Here is a 16,007-nt window from a genome sequence, read left to right as displayed (position 1 = left end):
TGGTGGCACATGTACTTAACCAGAAATGTCACCACTCAGCCCCTTAAATGTTTTTTTTTTTTCTCCTTAAATGCTTTTTAAGAAGAGCAATATAGAGGTGGCTCTGTAGCGCAATGGATAGTGCATTGGACTTCTAGTGATAAAAAAGAAGAGCAATTAGGACACATTTTAGGCCAAATGGTCTCTGTTGCACTGTTCAACTCTACTGTTACGTAAGAAGGTAGGTAGTTGCAGACAATGTGTGAATAAACATGTATGTTTTCCAATAACACTTTACTCATGGAGTGCTAGAATTTGTATTCAATAAACTTGTACATGTCACATGACATTATTTTTTCATTTTCTCACATACCAAAAGGTTAAAATCCATTCTTAACTCTTGGGTAATATAAACCAGGCAGTGTTCCATTTTTGACTAGCAGAGGGTAGTTTGCATTCTGTTCTCCTGCATTATGTACATGCATTTACACTCTGAAATGTGTATCTTTATAAATTAACTGCTTTCATTTCTATGTTATAATCAAAGCAGTAGGATAATTTCAAGTTAATGTATATATAGTTTTGTTAAAAAGCTTGGTAGAAAATTTAATGTAAAACAAAATATTTTTTAAATTTCTTTGTTGGGGAATTAATGTTTTACATTTGACAGTAAATACAATAGTTTCTACATGCATAACATTTGCCAGTTTTCCATATAACAATACAACCCACTCTAGGTCCTCTATCATCCTTTGTGGACCTGTATTCTCTCCCCCCACCCACCCACCCAAGAGTCTTTTACTTTGGTGCAATACACCAATTTCAGTTCAGGTTCTGCTTGTGGTAAAACAAAATATTTTGAGTGCTGTACAAATCCATGCTTGAGTGATGAGGTATATGCAACGAATTCCAGAAACTTTCTCCGGGACTAGAGAAGGTTGTTTTTGTGGTTTAAATTGTTCATTGTCAGTCAACAATCCCATTTTGATAAAAATTAGTGAATTTTGATAAAACTCAGATGTTCTTATCTTTGATAAGGGAAATCAATCCTGGCTTATCTCAGATGTAAAGCTGTTAGATGATGTCTGTAGTACAATGCCAATAGACTTCTAGAAATGTGAATCTTTTCCAGGTTTGGGACATGCTGTATGTCTAACAGAACTAGGCAGAAGATGCTTAGTCAAGTATCAGTTTTTTTTTCTTTAGTAGGCTATATTGTTTATGAATTGCAATTTATCACCAAAGTATGTGTTTAAACGTACTTGTTTAAAAGAAGTAGTTGTTTAACTTACAAAATATTTGCTTAAAAGAAGGGCCACTTAGTCTAAGGGCATAATATAACATCTGACCTCACTGATTTACCATTTTATTGGGGGGTTAATGGTTTGTAGCTTAGTTGTTGGCACATTAGTAGAATTTCTCATCTCACCATGATAAGTGCCTGCAAACACACCCCCCCCCCAGCTTACCTCCTTTTCCATCATCATGCACCAAAAAGGGGAGACCTTAGTGACTTTTAAGACTGGGATTTCCCTTTCAGTCCTTTTTTCACTTCCCTTTCATTCTTAGAATTAGTTGGAAGGGAAGCTGTAGATAGATTATCCAATGACAAGGCTCAGATGAAGAAGCAAAACTCTTCTGAATTCTACAGAAATGTCCTTTGAGTACCTACTGGTTGGTGAACTTTGCAATGTATAACTCTTACTCTGATTTCTTGACACGGCAAGATCTAAAGGTCTCCTGATTGACTTTATATCACCGTATCTCTCTCTTATGCTACAGATAACCAAAGCCTCTGTTGAATCGTCCACTTATTTCTCTCTCACAACAGAACATTTCAAACTCCTGATTTTAGGTTACATTTCATTTACCTGCAACCCAAGAACAGAAGCACTGGCTTTCAGCCTAGCTGCCTTCAGGTCCTTCTATGCTTTACCCATGTCACATGGGAAATTCCTTATTCTTTGATGTATCCATACTTTGGATTTGTGTGGCACAGCTTGAAAAGTGATGTTTTCCTAGAGTTTTAAATAGGTTCTTTGTCCCTCTTCTATTTTTTTCCTGAAGTCCTCTAACATCACTGTTTGCTCTAGATGGAGTGGGTTTCTTGCCTTCTCATAGTACAGAGAGAGGATATCTGTTCTGTTTATGATATTCTTGTGCCAGAGGCTTGAATCTGTGGAGGAAGTAGGGCTTATGTCATAAGGATAAGTCTTTTTTGTCCTATGTCATAAGCCCTTTTTATATCTACAGAATCAAGCCTAGGAGGTCATAATATCATAGACAGAATAGGTACTTTCTCTATACTATGGGCAGATATATGGGTGTAAGCAGTCCAAGTTCTTCTAGAAGCTAAAGGAATTTTGGCAAATCCCTTATCTACACAAAACTTTGTTTTCAACCTCATTATTTTATACCACACCCCCATAGCTAGAATACTGAGTCTGAAGGATATCTTAAAAAAGAACATGATTTTAAAAGAAAAGTTAGAGATTTAACATTTGATAAATACTAACCAAATTACAAATGTAGTCAAACCTACCTTTGTGAAAGGGTAACTGAGGCATATTATAAATCTTAGTGTTTGAATACAGTGTGGTTTGAATCAGATAACATCTCTTACGAAGAGAGCAAGGAGCTCTGAGAAGCTGCACAAAATGAAAGAAATATTCAAAGGGGAGGGGAAGCATGGATGTTTACCTAGGCAAAAGCAAAAACAAAAGGCCCTGTTTATTATTGCAAGGTTGCTTGTTTATCTATCCACCCATCCATCCATCATCTGTCTGTCTGTCTACTTATCTATCTATCTAATTTGCTTATTGTCATCACTAGGGCATCACCACTCTGAACCAAGTTTTTTCCAGATAGAAAGAGGCAGAGAAGAGATGGGCAGGGGAAGACCACAGCACCAAAGATTCCTCCAACACAGTGCAGATCAGGCTTGGACCAGAGTCTCACATGGCAAAGCAAATGCATCATCTGAGTGAGCTATTTTCCTGGTGTTTGCAGGGATGAGTTTTTTCAGAGCTGATAGAGGCCCCTCAGGCAGGTTACCTAACTGGCACTAATGAAGCTATTCGTAATTGTTTTAAAATTATGTTCTGAGAAGTGATGCAAATATAATCAAGTTTTAGTTTGGTGTTCTGGGGCTTAGCATTAATAACTCCATTTGGGGTTGGTTGCTTTGTTTTAATACCTTTTTCTCCAGTGTTAGGGACTAGCATATGAATGTAGCATAACTGGTAAAGCTATCAACACAAATCTGTCACTCTACTATGGAATATAGATCCACATGAGATGCTATTGTTCTAGTTTACCAACTATCATAGATGTCAAGGATTATCCTAAAGGAGTTCACACAGAATCCTATGGTCTGTCCCAGTTTCTTGAGCTTTCTACCCTTTCCTGCTATGATGTCATAAACTCTCACAATTATTTGTATTCTTGTTTTCACTTTTCTTAGATCTTAAGGAAACTTTGACTTACTATAACTTTTATCTTCTAACTTGACACTCTTAGCAAACTCATCTCTATATGCCTAAGGGTTCCATATATATTCCTTGCTTTATTTGGGGATAGGATCATTAGCCTCTTCTGCTCAGTTTCATCACCTTATGTGTATGGGACAGGAATGTGGTATATGTTTATGGTGAGGTGTATTTATGTGTATATACGTGTGTGTGGTATGCACGTAGTATATTTGGTATGGTATGAGTAGTGTGTGTGTGTGTGTAGTGTGTGCCTGGTGTATTTGTTGATATGTGCTATGTATAAGGTTGGTTAGGAAAAGATATGTGTCTGAGACAGATGAGTTACATGGGAACTACAAAGAAATTAAATGCATAATTACTATTTCTCGTCAATATAAATTGAGTGTTTTTTATAAAATACCATGACATTGTATTTACAAGTTAAGTATCCATTTGAAAAAAAAAAAAAAAAAAAAAAAGGAAAGGAAGGGCTGCGATTGCATTATGCAGAACCACTTCTGGTTTTCTTTTTAAATTATTTTTATTTATTATTGGATAGAGATAGCCAGAATTTGAGAGGGAAGGGGGTGATAGAGAAGGAGAGAGACAGGCACCTGCAACACTGCTTCCCTACTCGTGAAGCTTTCTCCCTGCAGGTGGGGACTAGAGGCTCGAACTCAGGCCCTTGTGCATTGTAACATGTGCACTTAACCAGGTGTGCTACCACCCAGCCCCCTGTATGACTTCTGGGTAGAAAACAATTATTATATGTATACTCACCCTTTTTGCTGGAACAGCTAGAACCCACTACTTCTCTGTTAACATCTTAACTCTATTTTTCTTTTAGCTCAACAAAATTCACCAAAAATCCATGAAGGCTGGTGGGCGTACAAGGAAGTGGTCCAGGGAAGCTTTGTTCCAGGTAAATACACACGCATTATTGTTATTTTCTTTGAAGTAAAGAATCTCAAATGTTATCATTAGAATGAGATATATCATATTGCAAGCATATTATTTTCAGAATTTCAGAAATAGTCTACTCCATGGCATGGAATGTTTGCAAAAGACAGACTATTCTGATAGAATATCAAGTGAAGGTATACATGACAGTTTAATCAAAACCAATTTTTTCTACCTAAGCCTGCATCCTGAGGCCCTATTAGCTACAGGTGCCTCCATCACAGAGAGAGAAGGGTGGAGCATTAGGGCTGAAGCTCTGTCAGCTGGAAGTTGACTAAGTGAGTGAGAATCTTTTTTTTTTAAAAAAAAAAAACCTTAATGAAACAGAACTCTGGAAAGACTGGCCATGGCAGTGAAACTTTCTGAGAAGCATACTGACACAGATGTCACTTCAGTAACATCTATGTTCAGGACTTAGCAGACTGTGCCAGACACCAGCTGAAAGTAACAGGTGGCGTAGATGTTGCTGGTGTGGGGTGAAAAGGTAGAAAACTGAAGACAGGTTAGAGTCAGAAACATGTGTGCCGTTAGAATCAAGATAAAGGGGTCCTTGACTTTCTCCACCTGCTGTCTGAGTTATGGTCCTCATCTTTCAAAACTTTTGTGGGGAGAGGTGACAGGGAAAAAGCAAGAGTGTTTGAGAGAAGACTGGAATGGGAGGCAGGTGAAATACTTCAAAGTACTTGTAACTGCTGAGATGTGAAAGAGTACTAAATAAAACTCTCAAGAGGAGTCAAAGTTTGGTCCCCACTCAGACATGGAGAACAGAGGGCCCCAAGTGACAGAGGCTTTGTAGTTGGTGAGAAGTGAGAAAGAGCAGATCCCTCTGTCACACTCAGCTCAGTCTTGGCTTCTGTGACTTCATTACCCTGTTCTGCTGTAGATTTCATGACGTCTGTTACACTGTGAGCTGAGCAATCTACTAAAACTTCCTCTGAGTACCCACTTTTCCCATTTGCATTGTGGAACGATAATACTCTTGGAACTATCCACTAGAAGGGAAATAGGCATGATAAAGGAGAGTGGGCAAACCAGGAAAAACCCAGCTGACTGCCAAATAGCCTCATAAATTGAAATTATTAACTTGATAAATTTGCTATGGTACATTTATTCCTTGGCTCAGTAGGCATACAACCTGGACTTGATTAATTTACCCACAATTGATCAGGTTTCTAACAGTAATCTTATAACAATTTAATTGGCATAAACTATGTTCATGCAGCATGATTTAGACAAAAGCCATTTAGTATGTACAATTGAAGACATCCATCTCCAGGAGATAGAATGCTTATATTTTCCCCCAGAGGAACCTGCTTCTCATATTCAAAATATCTTAGAAACAATATTTATAATTTTATTCTTATATTTTATGATTATAAAATTAGAGCAACAAAAATCATCCCCTTTAGGTTATAAAAAAAGTGTCATAAGCTAGTAATATTCTCTACAGTTGCTGAAATTCTTAGAATAGTGCATTTGTACTCCAAATCTTTGTTTTTCTGCACATCTTATAAAATCTATTTTCTCTACTGTTGACATATTCTTGTTTCAAACATGTTTAAAGTTGAGAGCTTCCTTTTATCATGCTCTGGATTTCTGGATTTAACACGCCAGAAATCCTTTGGCTTCCTAATAAGTATACTGGTATATGATGATCTCACTTTCCAAATTTTGGGGGCTCCAACTTTATTTTAAAACATGAACCAGGGAAATTGTATATAATTGAACCAAGACTTCAACATCTGAGATTTCAGATGATGTATTTTTGTTGATTTGGGCAAACAATCGCTTATTTATCTCTTATTTTTGTTACTTGGATACAAGGTTAACCCCAGATTATGGATGTGTGAAAAAAAAGTGAACTTTGCCTGATTCTGTTATTTGGACAAATGTTATTGTCCTACTGATTCTTTACAAAGGTGTATAAAAATAATTGACATGTGGTGCGACAGTTGCCTATTTGTGACTTCATCCAGCCTTGTGGTGAATAGAAATAAAATGTTGATAGCAGTAGCAAGTACAAGGTAGATTTAGCATGAAAACACCCCACTTTGTTCAATTTAATAGCTCTTGTAGAGAAGACACTTGGTGCTGTGCTCTTTGTGGAGCTTCTCATAGAAGATATATGCTATGTGGTTCTCATTCAAGAATGAATCTATGGTCTAAAGAAGAAAAGTGATAAGTACCTGATTCAATATAAAAACCCATAAAAGTGTTTATAAATGGAAAAGATGTCTTAAAGTATTGTGTTTGTTTTTCCTGCCTGAATATGAACTGAGTTTACTTGTTCAAATGCATATTTTATTGTAAAATATTTATTTATTTATCAGAGAACCAGAGTGTTGCTCTGGCACATGCAATAGCAGGATTGAACTCAGAGCCTTATGCTTTTGAGTCTATCACTTTATTCACTGCATCACCTCTTGGACTGCCAAATGTATGCTTTCATTCAGCCTCACCCACAGCTATAGTCAGTCTTCTCTGTAAATCCATAGTTTTTTCTTTCTTTTTTTAATGTTCACCTTTAACATAGCCATGATCTCAGAGAAAGAGTGGGGACGGGGTCTTGAACCCAGGTTCTTGTGCATGGTAATGTATGCACTCAACTGCCCTACCCCTCAATAGTTATGTAAATGATTTACCCCCCAAATGATAAAAATAAAATAAAATTGTATAAACATAAGCAGTACACATGCTTTTGTTTCTGGAGAGCCATTAATAATACTGTAATTGTAAGGTGAACATGAGATCAAGTAGTTCTACCCGTGGCTTTTAGGAAGAAGCCTGCTGAACAAACTCTGAAACAAAAACCACACCAAGGAGAGCTAGCAGAAATATAGAAAGAATATAAGTCTTCTATGGCCTGCTTGAATAGTCCATCAACCACAGGACTGCCTAGACATTGATTATCTTAAGTGTTACATAAATCTCTTATCCTTGGGACCACTTTGAATCAGGCTTTCTGTTCCTTGCAGCCCAAATCACTCTTCTAGATTCAGGACTCTCAGTAGAAAACAAGAGAAAGGATAATATGGACTGTTGTTAAAATTTTGGAGGCTCTTGCCGGGCCGGCTAGCTTCACGGTGGTGAACAGAGACGCGGAGACAACGGCTGGGCAGGGCAGCTGTATTTCTTTATTCAGGAACAACGATTCACAAACTAAGACAAACTAATCACCAAACAGAACTCTGCTGTCTCTTTGGGGCGGCGCAAGCACTCTCTCTTACTCTGGAACTCAGGAACCCTCTCCCTTACTCTCCAACTCAGAAACTCTCGCACCCTCGCACTCTCGAACTCCGGAACTCAGGAAATCAGTCACTGGGGAACTCAGGAATTCTCGGACTCCGGAACCCTCTCCCAGGGTCCCTTGGGGCGGGGCCAAGCAGGCCCGCGAAATTAACAGGACTCATCCAATTCTCTTGGAGGGGGAGGGCTAGAACAAGCCAATGTAAAGCATACGACAATGGACAGTATTTGTAAGTGGGAAAAAAGGGAGGATGTGAGTAATTTTAGAGTATATGGAACTAGGAAAGAGTGTTGAAAGCACACACTGGGCAGCTGGCCGATATGTCACCAATAGGACATGTACCTTGTCTTTTATGTAGCCACCCTTTTGTGCAAGACTCCAGGCATACCACAAGGGAGTACCGCCACACCAAGGGAAGCTCAGTGCTCTGTCCTTTCCCAGTTTCTGTCTTTATCTGAAGCAGAAGTAATGAAAATATCAACCCTGGAGTGAAAAAATTGTGCGTGCTTGAAACTCTGGTACCATCACTATCACAACAACAAAAAGAAAGCACACAGCAGATTTAGAGAGTGCTGGGAAGTTCTGAGTGTGGAAAGGGCAAGCGCACAGTGGACTGTAGTGGGTAAGGAGGCCAGTGAGGTCAGAGATGGGGGAGGGCAGGAAAATTTGCACTATGATAACAAATCCCTTTAAAATAGAGGAATTGTAAGACATAGCTAAGCTCTGGAGAGACACAATCAAATATGAGTTTTAGAAAGCAAATATGACTTTATGAGGAAGATGCACTTTCTTTCAATAATGATAATGGGCAGAAAGAATCACGAGACATTTTCTTAGTCACCCTACCAAAGAGATGATAAGCATCTAAACTAAGACTGTGAAAACCAGAACTTGGTTTAATCATGTTGTTGAAAAATTCAGCATAACATTTGTTTAAGTAGCATTTAATGTCTATGTCTCACATGTATATAACACCTTGATAATTTAGCATAAATATACACATGTATTTAGCATATTTAACAAATGTGTGTCATTACTGTCTAGTTACATTATTTTTATCCAAAACAATAGGGAAATTGGACATCTATCCTCTTTAGAGGGGACACTATACTATGAGTTGGTATTCAATCAAAAAGAAACATGGCCTCTAGGTATTTGAAACTTAAAAACTATAGGGAAATTCAGTCACAACAAGCAATAGGCTTTCACCCCTGGAATTAGATTCACATGGCAATATTCAAGTGGGAATTTTTCTTCTCTCTTTTCAGACTATGGCATTGAATCAGATAATCTGTTTTCTATTTAAAGTGTTAGCTAATAATGCTTGGGGTTTATAGTTTTTAACTATATAGAGCCCTAGAGCTGGTGAGATAACTTTCCTTTATTCCTGTACCTACACAGGATTACCCTAGATCTCTTGTCTAGAAAACTCTTGCTGGACCCTGCTTGATATTTTTTTTTGTAGTTTTGCTGGGACTTGGTACACCCCCCTTCTTTCTCTCTCTCTCTCTCATAAATAAATTAACATAAAATAGAATAATTCAGATAAAAGTCAAAAACCTTGAGAAGCTGAGACTGAAGTATTAGGAGTAATAGTATCAGAGAAGCATGCTATGCATTAAAAAAAAAACAAAATTACTTGGTCTTAGAATTTAAATGGAGCATCAACATGCTACGAGATAGGAGATGTTCAAACTTAGCATGGGCCACACTTAAAGTGTTTAAGTATAGGTCATAGTACAAGTAGGAGAATAATAAACGATTATTAACAATTTACTCTTCCTCAGAGTTCAGCAAAGCTGAAACTGAGTTTCTAACCATCTGAATGATTAATGAAGCTTTATTTCTCATCAGGATAGGACTAGGAGTCTGCTTTGATTCTGCATCATTCTCTGATGTGTTCTCTAAAATTTAGCAAAAATGGTTTGTCCAGACCAATAAACTCACCCAACATGTAATTTCCTGCCCCATCTTTATTGGAAGTTTTAAAACCACAAAATTGTTAGAAGATGAAGGTAATTATGCCTATTAGCAACCACCTGCGGTTTAGCAATGATCCCTAATTACCTGTGTTGTTCAAAATGGCCAATTTTCTTTGCTTAAGGCAAAAAAAAAAAAAAGAAGAAAAGCTCCTATTAGAGACACTAGTAAGGAATGTGAGCTTCCTTTCTCCCAGTAGTTCTTTTAGAGAAAGAAGCAAGCTAGTTAGAGGCTGTGCTTGCTGATGGAAGTTGGCCTGCCTGAGGCCACACATGCCCCTCATTCATCCATATAGTAAATTGTGCCTCTACTAGTTTCCTGTTGCTGCATTTGTTGTCTTACAGTTTCCTTGGCTTAGAAGTCATAGTTTTACTGGGTCCTCACAAGGGGTAAAAGGTGTTACTCTCATCAGTACTTTTCAGTTAAAGGACTGAGACCCTTAGTTCATATAGACCGATCCTTCTCCAGAGGACACACTGAGAAGAAAGACAAAATAGCTGACTATTTGAAGGCCAACAAGAAAATGTTTACTTTGCTTTATTTTGTTTCTGCCAGAGCACTTTCTTTCTTTCTTTCTTTTTAACTTTTATTATTGGGCGGGGGGGGGGTAATGATTTTCAGTGCAGTTGTTGACACATGGGTACAATTTCTCATCTCCCCTTGCATCATGCAACAAGACCTCAAGATTCCTCGTACCCACTCCTCCCTCTCCTCCCCCAAAGTCCTTTACTTTGGTGCAAGGCACCATAGAACATGAAGACATCAGCCAGAGTATTTCTAAACTCTGGTTTGTGGTGGAGTCAGGGATGAAACCTGGGATTTTGGAGCCTCAGGCATGAAAATCTTTTCCATAACCTTTATGCTATCTTCCCAGCCCTAGGGAAATGTCTTAGTTTGAATCTTCTCTTCCAGAAAGACCTAAACTGTTATAAGAGTTAGGTCTACCAAGACTAATATCCCTCTTGATCAACTCAGAGTAAAATGATTGAGGAACTCATGCATATATATAAAAATCCCTTAATTGTTGAAATACAATGGAGACTAGTTACAAGAGAGAAATGGCGTGCTATACACAAATCCCCCCTTCATATTCATAATAGAGAAATTAGACAGATTGTTCTGACTAGTATCTTAGAGATCATAGCTTTTGGCCAACCACCGTGACCTTTATTTGTTCACATGACTAACAGTATCTGTGTTTCTTCACATAGTAGAAAACCATAAAACTGCAAAAATGTCACATTCAAGTGGAACAACCACAGTGTATTTGCAGCTGAGGTAGATACTATTGTAGCCTAGTGTCTTCAAATTAAACAAGTCGGAGATAATATTCTTGGTATTATATATTGTTTCATTGCCTTTTTATGAAGAGTATTGTCAGAACATAACCAAAATTAGCCTCCTCCACCCAATTCAAATATCATGAGTCTTTATTACTAGATTTACAATAAATGTGTATGATGAGTATGAGAGAGAAATTTTGAATTTTGCTTTTGACAATGTGCTGAAGAGTGGAACTATTCTCCATGGTAGAAACATGGGAAAGAAACTATGAGGTGGGCAGAAAAAGGCTTTTGAGGTTGCCTGAGGAGAGTTACTCTTCTCAGTCTAACTTGACCTTGTGGATATTTTCCACCTGACTTCATCTACTTGGCTCTTTTATTCTCCTACTTCAGATGTTGGCTTCTGCTGTTCCTTCTTAGACAGGTCTTTGTCCTGGTGCTTGAAGTCCCTACCTTTTTAGCAGCTGTCTTGGATTCAACATTTGCTCTCCACTTTCTTCTCATTGATATCTTCTTCTGCCTTTGACCCACAGGCTTTGACAAATCTGGTGCCAAGTATAGCTTGGGATCAGATTCTCTCTTCAGAAGTTCACTACATAATCACCTGATTCTTATTCTCTCTTCAGGGGTTTCAAAACCCATCCATTCCAACTCCAGTGATCTCTGAGAACTTAATAATGTGATATAAAATTTGATTTGGGTGATATACTTAGCAGCATTGAGAAACAGAATATTGATTTTACTCGAGGTTAATTTTATTATGTTTCAAGAGGCAGTGTTTACAAATGGATACAGTGATGATATTGTCTCTATTTTTCTGATCTCTTATCTCTAAAAGAAAGCAAATAGAACTTAATGGTTGTACTCACAGGGTCGGAAGGTGATGTTGCACTGACTCACCTTCAGTTACAAATACTTTCAATTATATTTTATTCCAAGAAATTGGGGTGTGTAGAGATTAAAATTTACTCTGAGCCTGATAGGTGTCAGACACTGTGCTAGACACTGAGGCTACAAATAAAAATGAGCTAGCACTCTTGATCTTGAGGAATTTACAGACAAATTTAGAGACAGACTGTAAATCAGTTTATCCTGATAAGGGTGTGACACCAGAGTGATGAGACAAAGATGAAAACAACTTATTCTACCTTTGGGGTCAAAGAAGACTTTTTCAGATAAAGACTTCTCTTGAGATAAGTCTCTAAGGATCTATAGGCACCTGTAATTGCTTCCCCGCTGAACAAGGGGATATGGAGATTGGGTGGTGGGAATTGTGTGGAGTTGTACCCCTCCTACCCTATGGAGTTGTTAATTTATCCTTTCTTAAATAAAAAAAATAAAAATAAAAAATTTAAAAAAAGATCTATAAGCATCTCCCAAGGGAAGTAGATGGAAAAGGATGTTGCTGGAGAATTAAAAATCATGGAATCAGGTGGGGATAGATAGCATAATGGTTATGCAAAGAGACTCTTATGCCTGAGGCTCTGAAGTCCCAAGTTCACTTCCTGGCACCACCATAAACCAGAGCTGTTCAGTGCTCTGGTGTTTCTCTTTGTGTCTTTCTCTCTCTCAAAAATAAGATGAATAAAATACTTTTTAAAAAATCATGGAATCTGACCTACTACTAAATAACAGATTGTAAACTTCTTGCAAGCAGTATGTACTGCTATTTATCATCTTGTCTTTCACCGCTCTTCTCATTACTTCACTTTAAAGCTGTGGTAGAAATTGTACTAGACTTAGAAGATCATGCACTGCACCCCATTCCTTTGTGGACTAATTGCATGGGGTTTGGAGCTCATCTAATTTCTCATTTAAAAAAAAAGGGGGGGGCCAACAGAATCTATGTCTCAAATGTTCTTATAAAAGTAAAATATTAGATGTAGACTTTCCTTATGGATTCCAAACCTATGCAAAAGTTCTCCTTTTTTTGTTATCATAAGTTTGTATTATTTCATACTACAAGGGAAATTCCAGCTTAGTTGTATTACAACTTCACTTCCAAATACATCCTACTAATGTAAGGTGGTATTGTAATCCTTTTAAAGATATGTTGACAGAGGCACATTGTGTGTAATTATATCACTTGAGTGTACATGTAAAAACTGAATATGTATGTATGCATGCATTTCACAACAGGGAGTTTTTAAAATTTCTTTATTGGGGGGTTGTTTTACTTTCTACAGTAAATATAATAGTTTGTACATGCATAACATTTCCCAGTTTTCCATATAACAATGCAACCCCCAGTAGGTCCTCTGCCATCCTTTTTGGATCTGTACTCTCCTCCCCCCACACACACCCCCCAGAGTCTTTTACTTTGGTGCAATACACCAACTTCAGTTCAGGTTCTACTTGTGTTTTCTCTTCTTCTTTTTCAACTTCTGCCTGAGAGTGAAATCATCCCATATTCATTCTCCACTACAGAGATTCCTTGCATTCGTTCAATATAGTGTATTACTTTAGGATGGGCTTTTGCACCAAGCCTCTAGGAGGTACTTGGCTTTCCTGCTATCATGCATATGACACTTCCTTGTATTTCCTGGTGCTCTCATGTAATCAATACAGATTGATTTAGCCAATAAATGACCTGGGGGATTTCTTCTGGAACCCTAGGGTCTATTTAATCTGGTGCCCCAAGATTGGCTCAGTGGCAGTTCACACTGAGTGCAGGTAATAAGGGCACACACTATCTGTAGAGAGTTTAATAGCAATGAAACACAGTCAAAATCTGATCTGCTTTGCATTAATCTCATATACTGGGAACTCTAAAAATGATAGTGGCAGATACTTCTCCCTAAGAAAAATCTTTTATTCATCAGATTGCTAAACAATATCTTGAGTTTACTGATCATCATTATTATTATTTCTTCTTCATTTGTGTAGAACTTCACTGCTGGGCTAGCATGGGGGTGCCTCTTCCTGGGTGTGTACTCTCTGGGTTGGAGAGAACTTGATTGGAGCCAACCTGGGCTGCTACTCAGTGACATGAAAGAGATGACTCATGAACCAAGCTTGTGGCAGTGAGGCAATGCAATCTATTGATCAGAGAGCCAAGGCTTTAATAGGGCAGACCTGGAAGTGGCAAGCCAGAAATGGAAATGGTTAGGAAAGGGGCGGAGAAAGGCAAAAGGGATGGGAAAGGTAGGAACTTCCTTAACAACTATTGTGAGGGTTTTGACTGGTAGGATTAATAATACCCTGCAGGCAGGAAGGATCTTGAGGATAAAAAGAAGATAGATCAAAGGAATGGAATGGGTGCAAATCTTTCAGGCAAAACAGTGATTATGTAGATAGGCCATAGTATCAGGAATGCAGGGTGGAGCAGGGGGAGCTGGCTTAATGTTTTAAGGAATGCCAGGCCCTTGGAGGCAGAAAAATTCAGGGTGTTTTGTGAGGCTCCTTACAATTTCCGGACATCTCCCCCTTTCTTTTTGTCTAATGGCCATAGTATCAGGAACGTGGGGTGCTTTGCGAGGCAGGGAGTCTGATAAGACGGGGCAAACCTTTGGGGTTACTCCTGTCCCTTCTTGCTCAACCTTTCGGTAGAGAGTGAAACTAACAGGATAGACATACTCCTCAGGTCAAGTCCTGCCAAGCTCAACCACATCCTCACAATTTCCTGACACTTCACTGCTCCAGTTTGCCTTTTTCATATAGAAGAATACTGAGAGAAGCCAGGAGGTAGTACACCTAGTTGAGTGCACACATTACAATGTGAAAGGACCCAGATTCAAGTCCTCAGTAGGGGAGACCTGTGGGGGGGAGCTTCACTAGTAATGAAGTAGTAATGAAGTAGTGTTGCAGGTGTATCTATTTCTGTCTCCCCTCTCTTAATCTCTCTGTCCCATCAAATAAATAATTATTTAATTTAAAAAAAGGATACAGAGGGGTCAGGTGGTAGTGCAGTGGGTTAAGCGCATGTGGTGCAAAGTGCAAGGACTGGCGTAAAGGATCCCGGTTCGAGCCCCCGGCTCCCCACCTGCAGGGGAGTCGCTTCACAAGCAGTGAAGCAGGTCTGTAGGTGTCTATCTTTCTCTCCCCCCTCTGTCTTCCCATCCTCTCTCCATTTCTCTCTGTCCTATCCAACAACGAACAACATCAACAATGGCAGTAATAATAGCCACAACGAGGCTACAACAACAAGGGCAACAAAAGGGGGGAAAAATGGCCTCCAGGAGCAGTGGATTCATGGTAAAGGCACCGAGCCCAGCAATAACCATGGAGGAACAAAAAAAAGGATACAGAGAGACAGAGTGAGAGAGACACCACAGCACCAGAACTTCCCCTTGTGCCATGAGGACCAAGATCCCCAACCTGGTTTGTGTGAATGTTAAAGTAGCAACACTTCCAGGTGACCTATCTGGCTGGTCACTGTTGTGTTGTGTTTTAATAATAAATGTGTAATCTTTCAATTAGTACATTTTTGATACTGTACCTTAGTAAGCACTATATTCTACCCATAATTCAACTGGAGAGACTCTCAGCTTTCAATTAGCCTCTCTCACACAGGGACTCAGCTGTAGGTATTTGTTCTATGAGGCCATTCCTAAACACTCAGAACAGGTGGAGTTCACTATAGAGAAGTCTTTGTCTATAGTCTCTATAGTATACAGATTCCTGAGTTGAAATGCATGATTTAGAATGAACAATGACAGTCCTGTCATAGTAAACACAAAGAAGCATTACGTGACTTTCTTCAATGTGTCTTTTTATTTGTACTTAAGTGTATTTCCTTTCTGTGTTTTTGTTTGTATTTAAAATGTGAAACCCTGAAACAGAATAGAACTGCAAGGTCTATTTCTGGTTTGGCGATTGCATATATGATATATTTACTTGAATTTGAAGCATACATTTACCACCATTGAACTGCATTAATTATTGTTTTAAAACTAAGGAAATTATTGCTGTTGTTGATCATTGTGTGAAAACATTTCTGTTGTTTAGAGAGGCAGTATTAGTAAATAATCTGCTCCAGAGCCAGATATTTTAGCTATGCCATTTTGTGCAGCCTAAAGTAACATTGTTTCCACTTGAAATCCCATTCAAGTAGTGGGAAACCCCACAGCAGAATTCATAGGGGCCTTC

The 16,007-nt window shown here is 38.5% G+C and overlaps 1 protein-coding gene across 2 annotated transcripts in view; it reads left to right on the top strand.

Moving 5' to 3' along the window:
* CA10 (carbonic anhydrase 10) overlaps positions 1-16,007 on the top strand; it is a 690,501-nt gene that overhangs the window by 108,686 nt on the left and 565,808 nt on the right. For both annotated transcript variants that reach the window (XM_060203765.1, XM_007528923.3), the window contains one exon: positions 4,297-4,371. In XM_060203765.1, coding sequence (XP_060059748.1) covers positions 4,297-4,371 — 75 coding nt within the window. The remainder of the gene's footprint in view (positions 1-4,296; positions 4,372-16,007) is intronic.

Source organism: Erinaceus europaeus, chromosome 12, assembly GCF_950295315.1.
Source record: "Erinaceus europaeus chromosome 12, mEriEur2.1, whole genome shotgun sequence".
NCBI lineage: Eukaryota > Metazoa > Chordata > Mammalia > Eulipotyphla > Erinaceidae > Erinaceus > Erinaceus europaeus.
This window is presented reverse-complemented; position numbering and strand designations above follow the sequence as displayed.